The sequence below is a fragment of the Cyprinodon variegatus genome, unplaced genomic scaffold (assembly GCF_000732505.1).
Source record: "Cyprinodon variegatus isolate N-32 unplaced genomic scaffold, C_variegatus-1.0 Scaffold615, whole genome shotgun sequence".
In the NCBI taxonomy this organism is placed as follows: domain Eukaryota; kingdom Metazoa; phylum Chordata; class Actinopteri; order Cyprinodontiformes; family Cyprinodontidae; genus Cyprinodon; species Cyprinodon variegatus.
Genome location: NW_015151068.1, coordinates 297,534 through 313,866, shown reverse-complemented (window position 1 = coordinate 313,866; position 16,333 = coordinate 297,534). Strand labels below are relative to the sequence as shown.

Below are 16,333 nucleotides of genomic sequence, written 5' to 3'. Positions count from 1 at the left end.
GCATCGTTATTATACATTTTTATTACAGTAGTTTTTTTCTCATCATGTATTTGGGTAAGTAATCTTATCAGAAAGTTGGTTTTAATGTGATCTTTGTCTCTGTCAGGATTTAAATGAACAGTTTCTGGTATCTTCTGGGATTAATGTCCAACAAAAAGGAAGAAGTGTTTGGGAAATGGTTTTAAAACCTGCTGTGCAGAGTTATCAGGGATGGGTCAGAAACGGCTGTTATCTCATTTGCCTTGAAGGTGGGGCAGCGTTGTGACCTTGGTAAATACCCGCCCCAAAACATGAAACACAAGCTTTTCCACTGAGGTCATATGACGTTCGGACATGTATTATCTCCTGTGCACCGAGCATGTGACCCACCTATCCATTTTCTTGGCCTGACCTCTTGCATGGCCGGGTCGAGCTCTGTGTCTTTGTGCTTATGTCACTGTGGGTGTTGCTGGATTCTTCAGAAATGCCCAGATATCACAGCACAGATGTTTCAGGAAACATCTGGTTTCATTAGGGGAGAAATAATTTAATCTAATCAATGAGGTTTGGTTCTGTTGAACTGAAGTAAAAGCTACAGGATGCGTTCGGTTTATAAGAGTCTCAGCCAAGCGTCCAGCAGCACCTTGAGCTGCAGGGCGTGTTTGTCCACTTTTGTCCACGTCGCCCTGGGACTAAATGCTGACGCCAGATAATATGCAAACAAACAGATGCAGGCATACGCTCCTGTCCCCTGAGGTAGGAAATTTCCGTCCACTCCACACCCATTATCTCCCCTGACCCTTGACCCCTGGGGCTTGTGACCTCCTGGTTGGTCAAAACTCTCTGCTTCTGCTGCTTTTTCCTTTTTATTGGTTAGTTCGGCTGTCTTTGTACGCCAAGCTGTGCTCCTTTGGGAATGTGGAGAGAATTGGGGAAGATGATGGAGACACAAAGACTGGGAAGGAGTCCCGGATGAAAGGGAGAGAGAAAAGGACTCGTCGAAACAGAGGCTGGGGTGTAAAACACAGAAAGAGAAGAACCAGGATTTTAATAAGCATCCTCACATTAGAGGAGCATTGATACTGATGCATGCCTCACTTTTTAGATATTTCCAATTCAACTGTATATATATAACATTTGAAAAAAAATGTTCAAAGTGCTGCACATAAGCAAATATATAAATACCATTAAACAGACTAAAAATGAATTAAAACAATATATACAAAAAATTAAAATAATAGAAAACGAAAGGGAAAGCATAGAAAAATCAACCAAAACAAACATCCTTTTGAGTGTTAAATGCCAGAGTGAAAAAATTAGACCTAAAAAAAAAAAAAAGAAATGGTAAAAGATGGAAAGCCTGCCTGATATGCAGCAGAAATCTTTCCAGTTTAAACCGACTTCAAAGATTTATTACATTTAAATATTTGTAAAATCTTCTAAAAAAATGTATCATCTTCCTTCTAAATCACATTATTCCACTTTTACGCTCTGCTCTATACTTCTTATTAAATCCTAAGAAGCACACAGTGTGAATTTAATGTGATAAAATGTGAAAAAATGACTGTAGAAAGATAATTAGTAGAAAGACGTAAAAAAAAAAAAGCATTAAGGTCCAGAAAGGTTGAAATTTCCTGATGACTCCATGTTAAACGATATTAGTTCCCCTTAATTCCCTCCCTTCCTGCCTTTGCCTCTCCGGGGGCCTGATTTAGCTGTTCCTTTAGCCGGCCACCTCACGACAGGTCCAGAGAAAGAAAAGAGCCCGCTGCCGGTCTTTGTTCCTGCCGAGGTGTGACGGGGAGGGCCCTGTGCGTCTTAAGACGGGGATTGAGGATCACGACCTGTAGAGGTTTAGGTGACCTTTGATCTTAGTGGCAGATACGACAAAGGAAGCCTTATCCCACCTCCCCTCGGAGCCTGTGAGGTCCAGTTCACCCCCCTGACCTCCCAGAAGATGCCCGAGGAGAAAGCCTGATAAAACTCAGTGGGCAGAAGGAGACAAAGAGAATACTCCTCATTTAGGCCAAATTGTGCGTTGTAAATACTTGAGCCCCTTTTTATTACATCAGGCAGCAATAAAAGTGATGCCATCTTCAGAGTTTAAACATTTGATATTTGCCTGAAAATTAAACCAAGCATCTTGCATTCATTTAACTCTAAACACATTCAAATATGAAGAATAAATAACCAATATACAGCTATGGACATTTTTAAGGTAAATTATATTTGAAAAAAGCAGCAACATCAGGGATGTGCAAAATGACAGCAGCATGTTATTTAACTAACTTAAGGGCTGGTTATAACCCCACAGGAGATATTTTTGATTTAAGCCCAATTTTGATGCATGGTCTGCGCCACAACACAAGAGGGACAATTACAAACTAGCTAGGATTGTGGGTGTGGTTTGTTGGTTATTCCGGTTATGGAGGTCATTCAACAACAATGGCGACTCAACTGGTCCGCACTTTGACTGAGATGTAGCTGATCAATCTAGGAATAGAAGACTTCACAGATTCGCTCTTCTAGCGGGTCCATCTTCACGAGTCGTTTTCCACAATGACGGTCATACAAACAAAACAAGCGCGTGAGGTAGCAAACAGGAAATACGCATAGTGCAGAGCGGATGTAGAATTGACCAATCAGAGGCACGCATACAGCGCATACTTTGCTGTCTGCCATCACATTATCATCAAGCATTAAAAGTCTTGCAAAAATATTCCTTAATGCGCAGATAAAGGTCTGCTGTTGCAGGCGACATAGTTGCTTTTCGAGATGATGCATTTTCTTAAGTAGTTTTTTCTAAACTTTTCAGTCCAGATCCTTAAAAAATAATCTCAAAAATGAGAAGCAACCAAAAAAGTCATTTTTTAGGAAAATTAACCGTTTATTTTTAGATGGTTTCTGTTTTTTTTTTTTTACCTTAAACCCACCTGTTGTCCTCAATTACTGTAAATCCAGATTAGTTGGTCCCAGAGATAAAGCTAACGGCTAACTAGAGGTATGACTTTCTTTATTTAAAGCCTATTTGAAATTTTAAATCCCCACCTGTGTCTGTTACTTTAGAAGCTGATATTTTAATATCTCTAGACTTGGTTTTAATGTCTGTTCAGTGTTCACGTCGGTGGTTTTATAATAGTATAGAAGGAACAACACTGCCTCTAATATTTGGGTTTCCAACCATGTTTTCTTCTGGAAAGTCTCCAAATACAGAAAAATGTTCATGGTTTCTGTCAGTGATGGGAATTCCTATTCCTGCCTCATGTTTCCTTTTTCTCTGGGCTGAAATGAGAACAATGAGCAGGTGTTCATGCATTGGTTTGCCAGGAAGATGTTTTTTTTGTTTTGTTTCTATTAATGTTTCCTGATCTTCCGCTTCCTGCTTTTTGGAAGGTCATCCATCCATTCTGTGAAATATAATAGATAAACCGATAAGCATTTCCTGTTCTGTCCAGTGTCTCAATTTCCATTTCCTTTTATTGATTTTCCTTTGTTTTCCCTATGTTTTATGTTTCTACCTTATATTACTCCTTCTTATTACATCAATGGTTTGTTTAACCGTTTTTATTTATCTTCTTTTTTTTTTTTTTTCTCAGCTAAGTATGGAAAAAGTGCAAGCCATGGCAGAGCAAGTGGAGATCAAGGCCAAGGTGGTGCAGACTGAAGTGAAGGCTCTCGTCCTGAGGCACAAGAAAGCGCTGGAAGAGAGAGAGTGTGAGCTTCTGTGGAAGGTGAGCCGATGTCAAAAAAAAAAAAAGACATTACCCGTGCGTTTAGATCAGAGAGTAAAGCCTAAACCAGTTTAATCCTGCTTTAACTTGTATTATTTGACTTTTTATGGACAAAGCAGCCATGTTTGATATGGAAAAGAGAAACCTTGAGCTTCAGGAGGGTAAAAACTACCAATAGCTATACCACCTATAAGATACTCCTTAGGAAACCACTGATTTTTTTATTATTGTTTTTCTAGGACTGCAAGTAAGATTATAATTTTTTATTCTGACTGTAGAAAAATAATCTCTTTCTCACAATATATCTGCTCTCCTTGTGTTTTAATGCCCATCTGTTGGGCCATCCGAGTGTTCATCCCTACGTGCTGCTTTATGCTAATCCATTTGTCTGCCTTCCTACAGACTGTGTTTTTTTTTTTGGTTTAATAATAACTGTAGAAATATTAGTTTTCCTTCCAGAGTAAACCTTTTTCTGTCATCTTTTAAAAGGCGCAGAAACTTTAAGTCTTAAAGTTTGAAGCTGTCTCATATAAACTGGGATGATCCTCCCTTTAGATATGAAGTTGTATAAATCTGATGCTAAAGGTTTCTTTATCCGATCATCTCCTTTATATCACCTCCTGAGTGAGGGTTGCTGCAACTCCTCTCTGTCCTCATTCATCAGGACATCCAACCTGAAATCTGTAGGATTTGTAGTTTTCTCTCCTGAATATCTTTCCTAATGGGGGGAGGAGCATGTGCATTGGTGGCCAAGACAGGAAATGATCTCGTTAAATGTATAAATATCTTCCTGTGTGGGGGTGGTTAAGTGAATCAGCTTTGTGTGAAATTTCATTGTTAAGGATGACCATATGGGTCGTTTCAGGAGGGGCTGGAGCTAATCAAATGTGATCATGATGGAGACGGAGAGGGGGAGGTCTGTTCTGTTAGAGGGCTTCTTCCACACCGCAGGAGGGATCCTATTGAAACAGTTCACAGCCTTTTGCCTCATCTCAGGAATAAGCCATATGTTCTCTGTTTTGCTCCTTGGAATGGCTTTCTGGCCTCTTAAAGTTATAAACATCCAGTTTGGATCAAATCAAATTGTAGGGGATGAGTCCAGTTCAGATTTTCTCAGGTTTTTTTTTATTGTATACATGCAAATGCATACAAAGAGCTGATTTGTTTTCTTTCTTTTAGTAGAAAGCAGTAGGTAGTTTAATTTAATATTTAAATGGTTGTTAAAGAACAACGCATGACTCTTTCAGCTGAGCAGCAAGCAGGACGTCAGCAGATCTACTGAACATCACAGATGTTCTTAGTGGGTTGAATGGTGCTACTGTTTACATTTGATTTGCCTGAGGGGCAAACACAATTCAGTTCAATTCAGTTATTTGTTGTGTTTTTATGAGGAGGGGGGTGATCTAGAAAGAGGCTGTTTGTTTAAATTAAAATATTTTAATCTAAAAAAAAGAAAAGAAAAGAAAAAGCACCAGTTAAAAAAACAAATCCCAGATCTGTTTCCCAGAACTAAAGTCATCATGCTAACAGCTACCAGTCCTTAAAACCAACAGTGTTCAGTGTGTGAGCTGCCCCTGCTGCTGATGAAAGCCTGGTCCACATGGAACTTAAGTAGGTCCTACAAACACCTTTGTCTTTTTGTTCTGTTTGGGTTTGTTCCAGCAACTCCTTGGTCTGATGGGTTTTTCCAACACAGAGCTTTTGACGTCTCCAACAAACTTCTTTGTTGAATGGGGGGTCCTGTCCTCACAACAAATATTTTAACCAGCAGTCAGTCCTGCTAGACGACGCAGCAGTGAAACAGACGTTTAAGTGGGGTAGTTTGAGGCCATCACTGCGACGGCTCATTGCAGGAACCCAGATCTGCACAACCAACTACAAACTGGCATAGTTCGTGAATGTGGGTCAATTTAGGATTGTCTATTGTCTGAAAACACTCACCCACACACACACACACACACACACACACACACACACCAAATTGTAGCTTTGCTTCAGAGGCTGTAACATTTATTGTGGATTGTGTGTGTTAAAGATAGGCGGAAACACCCATTTGTTAAAGATAGGCTCTGTGTATCACCCTGATGCTCTTTCTCTCCGGTTATTTTTCCTGAAAAGAGATCACTCGGGACAAACTCTTTAAATAACATTTTATAACTTATATGTATTAAATAACCAGGAGACATGAAAACAGATTTTGATAGAAATTGTAATCTTACTCAGATCAGAAAAATTGTTTAGGGTTACAGAATGGCAGGTGCTCAGTTAAAAAGGCATTTATACATCTCCAGTCTGCCACATCATCTTATTTCACATCACACATGTTAGCAGATGATTAGACATCCATGGCTCCAGCCTTATCAAAATAGGACACCGCTCTTATTCCATTTCCAAATCTTTGCCACGTACAAAATGAAGATTATAACTGTATATCCAGACAGAGGAAATGTCGTTATTAGATTAAAACGTCAGTTCTGACGCGCAACAGGCAGCCCATGCCAGGTTGTGATAAACTCACACATCTTCAATGATAATTATCCTAAACAATTGAACTTTTGGTGTTTTCTCACTCCTTGCTTGTTTTAAGCTACTCTTTTTCCTTTTCTACCCTTATAAAATCTGTTGCAGCATTACTGCACCCCTTAACATTGAGACATAGGAAGAATCCAGGTGTGTCTGTCTGTGTTATTGTGGTCAGGCAAACCTGGATTATTCAGTTTATTCAGTAGAAAAGACAGGAAACAAAAGATCTACCTTAAGTCCAGGAAGTAGTAGAGTTAGTACACATACCGCTTTGTTTTAAAAAAATAGAAATATAAAAAATGTAACCGCGGATGTCTGGGGGACAGTGATTCGCCTACATGTTATGAATGCTGGCGTACCATAAAGAATAAATTATGAACAGTTTAGTTTGTGCCTTCAACTAGTTTGCCCATAGGAAGACGTTACTTGGATATAACTTAACGGAATAGCTTCAGAACAGCTCCAAATTACACAAAACTCATATGGGTGAGTAGAACATGATGTTATAACATTAAATCAAGGGCCAAATGTAAAAAAAAAAAATGCCGTTCCCCTTTAAATTTTAAATATGCAGTAATTTGTATAGATTTTGTTTTTTTTTATATAAATTTTTAACCTGTTTGTAGTTATCTAGCAATTGAGCTGACCAGCTGTCTAGGTTTGGCCTGTTGTTAAAAAAATAACTGTTGACAAACTTGACATGTTCACAAAATCAGTGATATTTAAACACTTTTTACAATTAATGTATCGAGGGGAAAAAGGATCCTCAAACTCAGAATATCATCTTCCTGATGATGGGGGGGTGGGGAGTCTTGGCCTAGTAGTTAGAGCCGTGCGTTTGTGCTCTGAGAAGGTTGCAATAACCCGGTTTGATCCCCACAGCCTGCTCCCCACCACACACTGCTCCCTGGGCGCCGCACAATGGCAGCCCACTGCTCCCCAAGGGGATGGGTTAAATGCAGAGGTAAATTTCTCCAATGTTAGATCAATAAAATTCAATTATTATTAATTATTATATTATTACAGATGAGTGTGGACACATTTCCAATCTAAAGTTTTGTGGATTGTTTAGTTGTCCTTTGGTCTGGAGTGGAATGTGTCCCTTTGTCTGTTAGTGACCACCTGCATGCATTCTGCCTGGGTCACACCTTCACGTCTTCTTTCCTACAAGCACAACATGGCTGATCGAAGACGTGTTAGCTTGTGTTATCGTAGCACTCGTAGCTTCTCCATGTTACCAACCTGCTATTTATATGTTAAGGCCAAACCTGCCGCTGTCCTGCTGTGGTACGACGGAAACCCTTAAAGTCTAATGTACCCCTGACAGCAGTTTTTCCTCTGCATTTCACACAGTTGTTATTTTAACTCTGACCACTACTGCTCCTGCTGGATCTAACAGGAAACACAATCGTTTCCCAGCTCAGCCTCATAACCACATAACGGCCTGTTATTACAAAGAAGCAACAGTTTTGACTTAAACAGGCCGTGTAAAGAGTCATTTTTCAGGGTAAGGGTGAACGTTTTAATAGATAATTTAGTGCAACTTTCTGGATTCTTTTCATTAAAGTTGTTTAAACTAAACTAGGCATGTCAGGTATTCTTTAATCTGGGGAAATCAAGTCTTCTGTGTTTTAGGGTTAACCAAGATAGACTTAGGCAACTTTTATTGTCATGTTGTATAAACAGACATTTTGAATTTAGAAAGCTTCCTGGAGGGGAAGTGAAACGTCTTCAAACCTTGGAAACCACGTCCAGTGGATTTTTTTTTTTAACTTTTATGGAATGACTATGGCGTGGATGACTGAGAATCTTCACCAGCACATGTATAAACAGAGTGTATACAAAACGAAATTATGTTTTGTACAGCTTTCAGAACATTTCCATTTCATAAAGTGCAGCAGTGATCAAATGTAAACAAGAGACATTGATATAGAAGTTCAGAGCAAAAAAATATGTGGTGCAAATATGCAGTATTTTGGTTTGATATCAGTGTGATGCAGAGTCTGACATGATTTAGTGTTTTCTCAACAGTTCAACTATCTGATGGCGGTGGGGAAGAAGCAGGTGGCTTTTATACAAACATCTGATCAATATCAATAGAACATTTGTCTGATTAAAATTTTCAGTAATTTCTCTGATCCAGAACCACTTTATTTTCTAAGGGATGTAGGCAGAGGACAGGAAGTAGCCTCTCAACCAAACTAAGCAAGACTGGTGGAAGGGCTGACCTATTTTAAAGGTTAAATAAGGTTATAGTTTTCCCCCGGTCTTTGTTTCAAATAGGTACAGAAAACGGTATCAAGCATAATTTTGCCGACTACGGAAGTTGTAAATTTGAAGTGGTGCTATAAAACATGGCAGAATATCAAGTGCTGCGTCTGGTTCTCCCTCCGTGTTTTGTTCCTGTGAAACGCACACCAGCTCAGTCTGCTCTTCAGCTGAGGAGCTACAGCTAGCGGAGTATCCATCACAAAGCCCAACTCCAGGCTTTGTCCTCACTATCTATAAAATGTAACTCTAGTCTCAGAGATGCAAATTGACGTTTCAGATCTTTTGGCCTCTTTGGAGAGGGAGGGGACTGAAAGAAACAAAGACCTAGTCAGGCTATTGTGTGGGACTTTTTTTTTTTTTTTTCACGAGTTGATGTGAAGAGAGGCTGGTCCGTGCGGCTCAGGTTCTACCGCCCTCCACCCTCTTTAAGCCTTTATTCCCTGACTTAACTGAAAACCGATCCGGCTCCCTAAAGACACAGAAATTAAGCTTTTTGCTTCCTTTAGCAATGAGATGAATAACACTTCATGTCAGGCTCATTTACCTTAAAAATAACTAAATCTTAACAGCAGTCCTCTTTACTTAGAAAAAAATAAACCTTTTACACCCATCTTAATATCAGTCTGCAAAAGAAGTAGGTTTATATATTAAAAATGATCTGTTTCCATCATAAAACCAGATGGTTTTTAGTCTTATTGGCTGTTTTTTGTTGGCGGTATGTACATGTAACTGGTAAAAACTGAACGATGCAGAGGCCAATTTAACACATTCACCAGATAATTATTAAATCAAACATTTCACACATTTATATCCTAGCAATATTAAACCTATGAGATTTAGATATAGATAGAAAAGCTTAAAATACCTGATATTGATACACAGTTGCTTTTGTTGTTTTTTTTACAAATAGATATTTTTTCCCTTCTCTTATTGTTGCATGATCTGCTCGATGCTGCCCCCCAGAGGGCAAAGCTGCTGCTGTCAGTTTGGTTGTTCTACTCTGCATTTTTCATGCTCGCCAACATTTTGGCAAACTCCCAACGTAGACAAAGTAGTTTGATTCTTTTTTAGATTTAGAAAAAGTTTGCAGGTTTGTTTACATTTTTAATCTTATTCTAATATAACATAATTAAAATATCCTTAATTTCCTTTTATATTTTATATTAAACTGTGAATGAAGTTTCTAATTGTTGCCATAATAAGTTAAAATTTGAGCCACCTGGTTTGCAGGCCAAAGATTTAAGATGTTTTATTTTCCCAACCAGCAGCTTTTGCAGTATTGCAAAACATTTTATTAAATTAGTTTAGGGAGGACAAAACACATCAAACCTTTAAAAAAAAAAACTAAATGTGAGTTTTAAGGTAATTGTTATGGTTCATAAATTTGTTATAATTGTCCATAAAAGTCTCAGATTTTACTTGCAAAGACTTGTAAAACCTACTTTGATTGTGAGCTACAATAGTTTGACATTCCAACTTTTATTGCTCCAAAATACCCTTTTTATTTTACTGATCATAACATCAAGACAAAGAATAATAAAAAAAGTAAACCGTAATTATATTCCATTCTCTGATGTTGTCCCTCTCTTCCTAGGTGGAGAAGATCCGTCAGGTGAAGGCCAAGTCTCTGTACCTGCAGGTGGAGAAGCTCCACCAAAGTCTGACCAAACTGGACAGTACCATCGCCGCTGTGAGCCAGATACTGGATGAGGGCCACCACCTGGACGTGCTGTTGGCCAGGGAGCGGATGCTCACCCAGATCCATGAACTCAAGACTCTCAGGAGTCTGCTGCAGCCGCAAGAGGATGACCGCTTCATGTTCACTCCTCCAGACCAGGTTTGTCCCGACTCTGGATCGCAAAATCTAGTTGTAGTTGTTGTACACAGCCCCATGTCCTGGATCTTCATTTATAAATTTGTCCAAGCAGGCTCTGTACATCGCCATCCAGTCCATGGGGCTGATCAGCAGCGGCGCCTTTGCCCCTGTAACCAAAGCCCACGGCGAAGGTTTGAAAAACGTACTGCGAGGGAAGCCAGCGTCCTTTACTGTTATCGGGTACGATCACGACGGAGAGCCGCGCTTGTCCGGCGGTGATCCTGTCTCAGCTATGGTGATGTCGACTGCGGACGGCTCTCTGTCGGCGGTGGAGGTGACGGACCACCAGAACGGCTCCTACACGGTCAGTTACCTTCCCAAAACAGAGGGGGAGCACCTGGTGTCGGTGTTGGTGTGCAACCAGCACATCCAGGGCAGCCCCTTCAAGGTGACGGTGAAGTCAGGACGGAGCTACGGGTCCCTGGGATCCCAGGTGTCGTCCTTCGGATGCGAGGGGGAGGGGGACGGCCAGCTGTGCCGTCCCTGGGGCGTCAGCGTGGACAAGGAAGGATACGTGGTGGTGGCGGACCGCAGCAACAACCGCATACAGGTGAGGGCAGCCGGATTTCTCTCATCAGACACTAAACAACATGAGTGCAAAGATATGTGAAGCACATTTACTCTGCTGCTTTATCTCCACTATTGATATTAGGGTTACCTCGACATCTTTAAACCTAGTAGCATTAAAACTGCCACACATCATGTTAAGAGCAACATCGTCTGGTTTTTAGATGGAATCTGCAGCAGGCAGCTAGCTTAGCAGCTCTGATGAATGTTAGCACCATAAAGGTTAACTAAAGCTGTTTAAACACCCTAATGTCAGATTGTTTAAAACCAAACAGTGAAACAGAGTTTTTCTCCATAGATATTCAAGCCGTGCGGTGCCTTCCACCATAAGTTCGGCTCTTTGGGCTCCAGGCCGGGTCAATTCGATCGCCCGGCCGGGGTTGCCTGTGACAGTCAGAGACGGATCATCGTGGCCGACAAAGACAATCACCGTGTGCAGGTAGGAGGCCCGTCTTATGACATCAGATATTTCCATCTTTTATTTATCTTTTTACTTGTCGACTCGAGCTTCTCTGTCTAAATGGGATTTAATGGCGTAGATAAACACAATGCATTCACGTGAAGCGAAAGGGAAGATGCTTTCAACAATATATTCAATGTAAGAATCTGAAAAGTGTGGAAGGCACATATTTCCAGCTCCATTCAGTGCATACTTTATAGACTCACTTTTTTATAGCACTCCAGCTGAAAAACGTTGGAAGTATATCTCCATCAGCTTTGCACATTTAGAAACGGACCGTTTTTCATGGTTCCTCATAAACAGTCAGTCTAGATTCAGAATATCTGCAGCAACATGCTCTCAGTGGTCTGGACTTTGGCCCTTTTTTCAAACTGTGAGAGAAAAAACAAGTAAGAAAACATCATAAACCTTTTAAGTGTAGGACTTAAATCATTTAATTAAGTTTTTTAGTTTGCAAAACCTTGAATTTTGTGTTTTTTCCTAGTCTGGATTTAGAATTTCTCTCAAATTTCTCTAAAAGGTTTGGTCGAAGTGTAACGAGCAAACTACAACTCAAAACACTTCTTGCTTAAGAATCATGCATTTTATTTCGCCCTCATTGTCCATCAGTGGGTGAATTTGTCATCTGAATTTTTTACATAACCCTTTTTTGTTTCCTTCAAGATGTCATGCATAGTTGGAGCAAAGTTTTAAAATACTAGAAAAGAGGGAAGTGCAAATTGCACGTTTTGCATAACTAGTTGATGAAAGGAATTATGTGGTTGTCGTTGCTTAATCATGTCGGCTATTGTCAGCCATAATATCCAAAGAGAAAAGTTTGCATTCAGGAGGCCTGCAGGAAAAACTGCTTATCAGTCATGTGATGTACGGTAAATAAATATCTTTTTTTAGTGGTGTGAAAAAAAAAACTTTCATCAAGGTCTTTTAATGTAATACTATAACAAATTTGCATAAAAAAGACTGATATAAGCCACAGTTCCCTACAGTTGATCTTTGCAGGCACTCCAAGAGGCTAAAGCTCTGTTTTCTAACTACAAGGCTGCCGTCTACCAGAAATAAAATAAAAAGCTTAATGTCGTAAAGAAACATAATTTTGTTTGGCAACATCTCTTTAGCAGCTGCTTTTATAGTTAGGATTAAACATTAAAAGAGCACTAGAGCCTCTTATTTTCCTATGTTTCACATCAAAGCACAAAGGTTAGCAGAACTTTAACCCATTAAAATGACCTACAGGTTAAAGGTAGAAGTACTGACATCACACTTACCGTAATAATGTCAAAGATTACAACATCCACTGGCTTCAGTCATCGTCTGGCTATTTAAAACAGGTTTTCGGGTTTTCACAACAAGAATTTTGGTTTTGGGTTTTTTTCAGCGCACAGATCTGCATTGGTGAGCCGGTCTATTGTATAGCTCTAACTTTTCAGGTCATTGTTCTGTTGCAGATTTTCATCCTTCTTTGTCCTGTATTATCTCATATGTCTTCTCATCAACCAGATTTGCTTTCTCTGCCTCCCTCTGAGATTAAACTTGATAAAGATGAATCCTATTTACCATTTAGGTGAAGGCAAATGGTTCTTGTTTTTATTTAGGGGTATCAGAGTAAAGGCGCTGAATCAAAATGCCACGTATGAGCTGCTTTGTATTGGTCCAATTTATCCCAATAAAGAAAATGAAAGTCTGAATTTATTGCTATGGATTTTCTTTGCCTGCCAGGTGTTTACGTTTGAGGGCCAGTTCCTGCTGAAGTTTGGAGAAAAAGGCACCAAGAACGGGCAGTTCAATTATCCCTGGGATGTGGCCGTCAACTCCGAGGGTAAAATCTTGGTGTCGGACACCAGGAACCACCGCGTGCAGCTCTTCGCCCCCGACGGCTCCTTCCTCAACAAGTACGGCTTCGAGGGGGCCCTGTGGAAACACTTTGATTCTCCCAGAGGAGTAGCCTTCAACCACGAAGACCACCTCGTCGTGACCGACTTCAACAACCACCGCCTCCTGGTCATCCGGCCGGACTGCCAGTCTGCGCGCTTCCTGGGTTCAGAGGGCACGGGGAACGGCCAGTTCCTGCGTCCCCAGGGCGTCGCCGTGGACCAAGAGAACCGCATCATCGTGGCCGACTCCCGCAACCACAGAATCCAAGTGTTCGAGCCCAACGGAAACTTCTTATGCAAATTCGGCACTCAGGGGAGCGGCTACGGACAGATGGACCGCCCATCCGGGGTGGCGGTGATGCCCGACGGAGTCATTGTGGTTGTAGACTTTGGAAATAACCGCATTCTCAAATTCTAAAAAGAAAGAAATCTATTTTTTTTTTTTTTGCATTCTCTCCCTCTGTTTGCTCTTTTTGCAGTAAATTTTCACAATGAAGGAAATAGAGAGGAGAGAATCAATCAACAGAAAGTCGGGAAGCGCAGAGAGGACTGAGGACATGCTTTAAAAAAAGTCTTTTTTTCACTTTCACTACTACTTACCAATAAACAGGTGTAGTTTATATGATGGGGACCTTTCCTAATAGACTGACAGCTGCTCTCCGTCCTCTCTGTTTGCCCTTCTTTAAGATCCGTCTCAGGGAATTCTTTCATTTGTTGGAATCTCATACCTTCTGCTCCATACCTACCTCATCTAGCTCTTTATGAATGTACTCATAGTCTCTGAGCAGAGGTTTTAGTCCGCAAAGTTTTACAAAGAAGAAACGTCTACCTCTATACTTTATTTAAGAGACATATAAGTAGATTCTTGGGTTGATATTTGCACAGGATTCATGGAATACTTTCTGTGCATTTTTAGTGAACATGAACCTCCTGAATGTTGTTGCTGAGACAATACTCAGACCGCTGTAAGAGACTGCATGCTTGGTTCGCATTAGAAGGCTCGGGGAAGAGACGAAAAGAAAAGGGTTTGATCTTGTCCTTTCCTGTTTTCAGATTAGTTAGGTGTTTTTTGTTGTTATGTTTTTGTTTTCTTTCTTCTCCCCACTTAGATCCGTAGATTGACCCCTTCCACCATTTAGCTCTGTGTTCGCCGAGCGAGACTGTGAGAAGAAACGCCAAACTGGACGAAATCAAAATGAGCTCAGGTCATCATAAAACTGGTCCAAGTGATCGGTTCTTTTCTTCAGGCTCTCCTATCTTTGCTGACTAATGCTGATTTAATGAATTAATTAATAAGTAGAAGTAGAAAATGTAGAAAATCAGCTCTAAAAAAAAATCCCTTAAATGAGATAACTTTTGACCATTATCCCTAGACGTGTATCATCGAACTGGGACAATGTTTCCGCTAGTCAGAAAAAAAAACAATTATGCAACTGAAGCGTCGTCTTCTCTGAGACGAGAAGATCCACAAAGATTTTGAGTTGAATCCTTAGAGATCTGGACGCGTTCCTTGGCGTCATCCTAGAAATGTAATTATAGAAATGAATGCTACTTTTTTAAATGAGGCATGCTGTTTGACAAAAGCCGATCGGGCCGTCCAGAGGACACTAACAACATCAGATTACAGGCCTAATATACCTAATATAATATAACAATCTCTTGGATTTAGATTGTGGTTTAAAGCCACCCCCCCGCCCCTTGGCTCCTAGGGCCAGAGATTTAGTCCTATCCAACGAGAGGGCATCTTCATAGAGCCCTACCCTATTTATTTCTCCTTCGATTAAATGAAATAAAAAGAACGCCTTCAGACTTGAGCGTTGGTAGACAGATTCCTCTAAAGATGGAGGTCTACAGACCAACTACTAGAATCAACCAAAGTTAGAATTTCTGCACAATGGCCAACTATGAATTTCCATTTAAAAGGGATCTGAGAATCCCCCTTAACACTTTTCTTTAATTATTCTTGTTAGAAAAGCCTAACGTTCTTACAACTCATGGAGTTTAGTTCATCGCACTGTCTGCATTAAACTCTGGAACGGAGTGCCTAGGTCCCAGGTTGTGGAGGACTTCCTCCCTAGAAAGTTTCTTTCCCGCAGAGGTGCTCATGTTAGAAAACGGAGAATACCCTCACCAAAGAGAAACCCTTGCATTTATTGCCGAAGCTTCTTCAGCAATACCATAGTTTTTATCACTACTAGACTCAGAGTATCATCTCAGATTAGCCTCCTTTCCTCCCGCTTACCTTCATCTCCTCTTTGAGGTGCAACCAGTCGATCAAAAGCACTCAACAGTTTAAGGTTCCGCAAGCCTGGCATTAAGACCAAACTACAAAAAAACGTCTTAGACGACAATGGGCCGCACAATTTTGAGATTTTAGGTCCGTGTATCACCAAGAACTTTTACCTCAGTGTTTTCATTTCTTGTATACCTCAACCTCTGAATACCTCAAGGTTTATTCCTCCCTCATGGTGACGGTGCGTTAAACCGTTTGAATACCTCAATATGTACTGAATACCTCAGTTTGACTCTTCTTGAAGGATTTTCCTTGTCAGACAACTCGGCACAAGGACCAAAGATGGTTGTACTGTTTTGAGTCGAAACAGAATCTGTAGCTTTAGTGTCTGCTTAATCTACTGTAATCTGCCTGGTTTAAATTATTGCCTTTTTTTTCCTCTTTTTAATCAGCAGCAAAACAAATCGTTCCAATGCGAGTATTGTGCCAAATCGATCTGTGAGAGTTCTGTGCCAAAGCAGTATTGGCATTTGGACCACGATGTCGTAGACAGAAGTATCACTGGACCATAATATGCAGGATTAACCCTCTTCCTCTGGTTTGGATGCACTTAGTAGGGCTGGGCCCCGTTTCTCTGTACCTCACGATGATGTGGAACACACAAGTGAAATATGTTGCTGTGTGCGAGGGGGGGATGAGGGGTTCGAGGAAAGCTGGTTTTCTCTAAATGCAACAGCTCAAAATGTCCGCCATTAAATGCACACGACTCACCTCAGATTTCCGCACAAACCTACTAAACCTATGTGGACTTTTAAGTAATCT

At 40.5% G+C, this 16,333-nt stretch overlaps 1 protein-coding gene across 2 annotated transcripts in view; it reads left to right on the top strand.

The window, feature by feature from the left end:
- The window catches only part of trim71 (tripartite motif containing 71, E3 ubiquitin protein ligase), a 40,176-nt gene extending 23,843 nt beyond the window's left edge, over positions 1–16,333 (top strand). The window contains exons 3-7 of one of the 2 annotated variants that reach the window (XM_015392936.1): positions 3,576–3,710; positions 10,099–10,341; positions 10,430–10,930; positions 11,246–11,386; positions 13,124–16,333. In XM_015392936.1, the coding sequence (XP_015248422.1) occupies positions 3,576–3,710; positions 10,099–10,341; positions 10,430–10,930; positions 11,246–11,386; positions 13,124–13,696 (1,593 nt within the window). In that variant the 3' untranslated portion in view covers positions 13,697–16,333. The remainder of the gene's footprint in view (positions 1–3,575; positions 3,711–10,098; positions 10,342–10,429; positions 10,931–11,245; positions 11,387–13,123) is intronic. The other variant, XM_015392937.1, reaches the window with a different exon arrangement.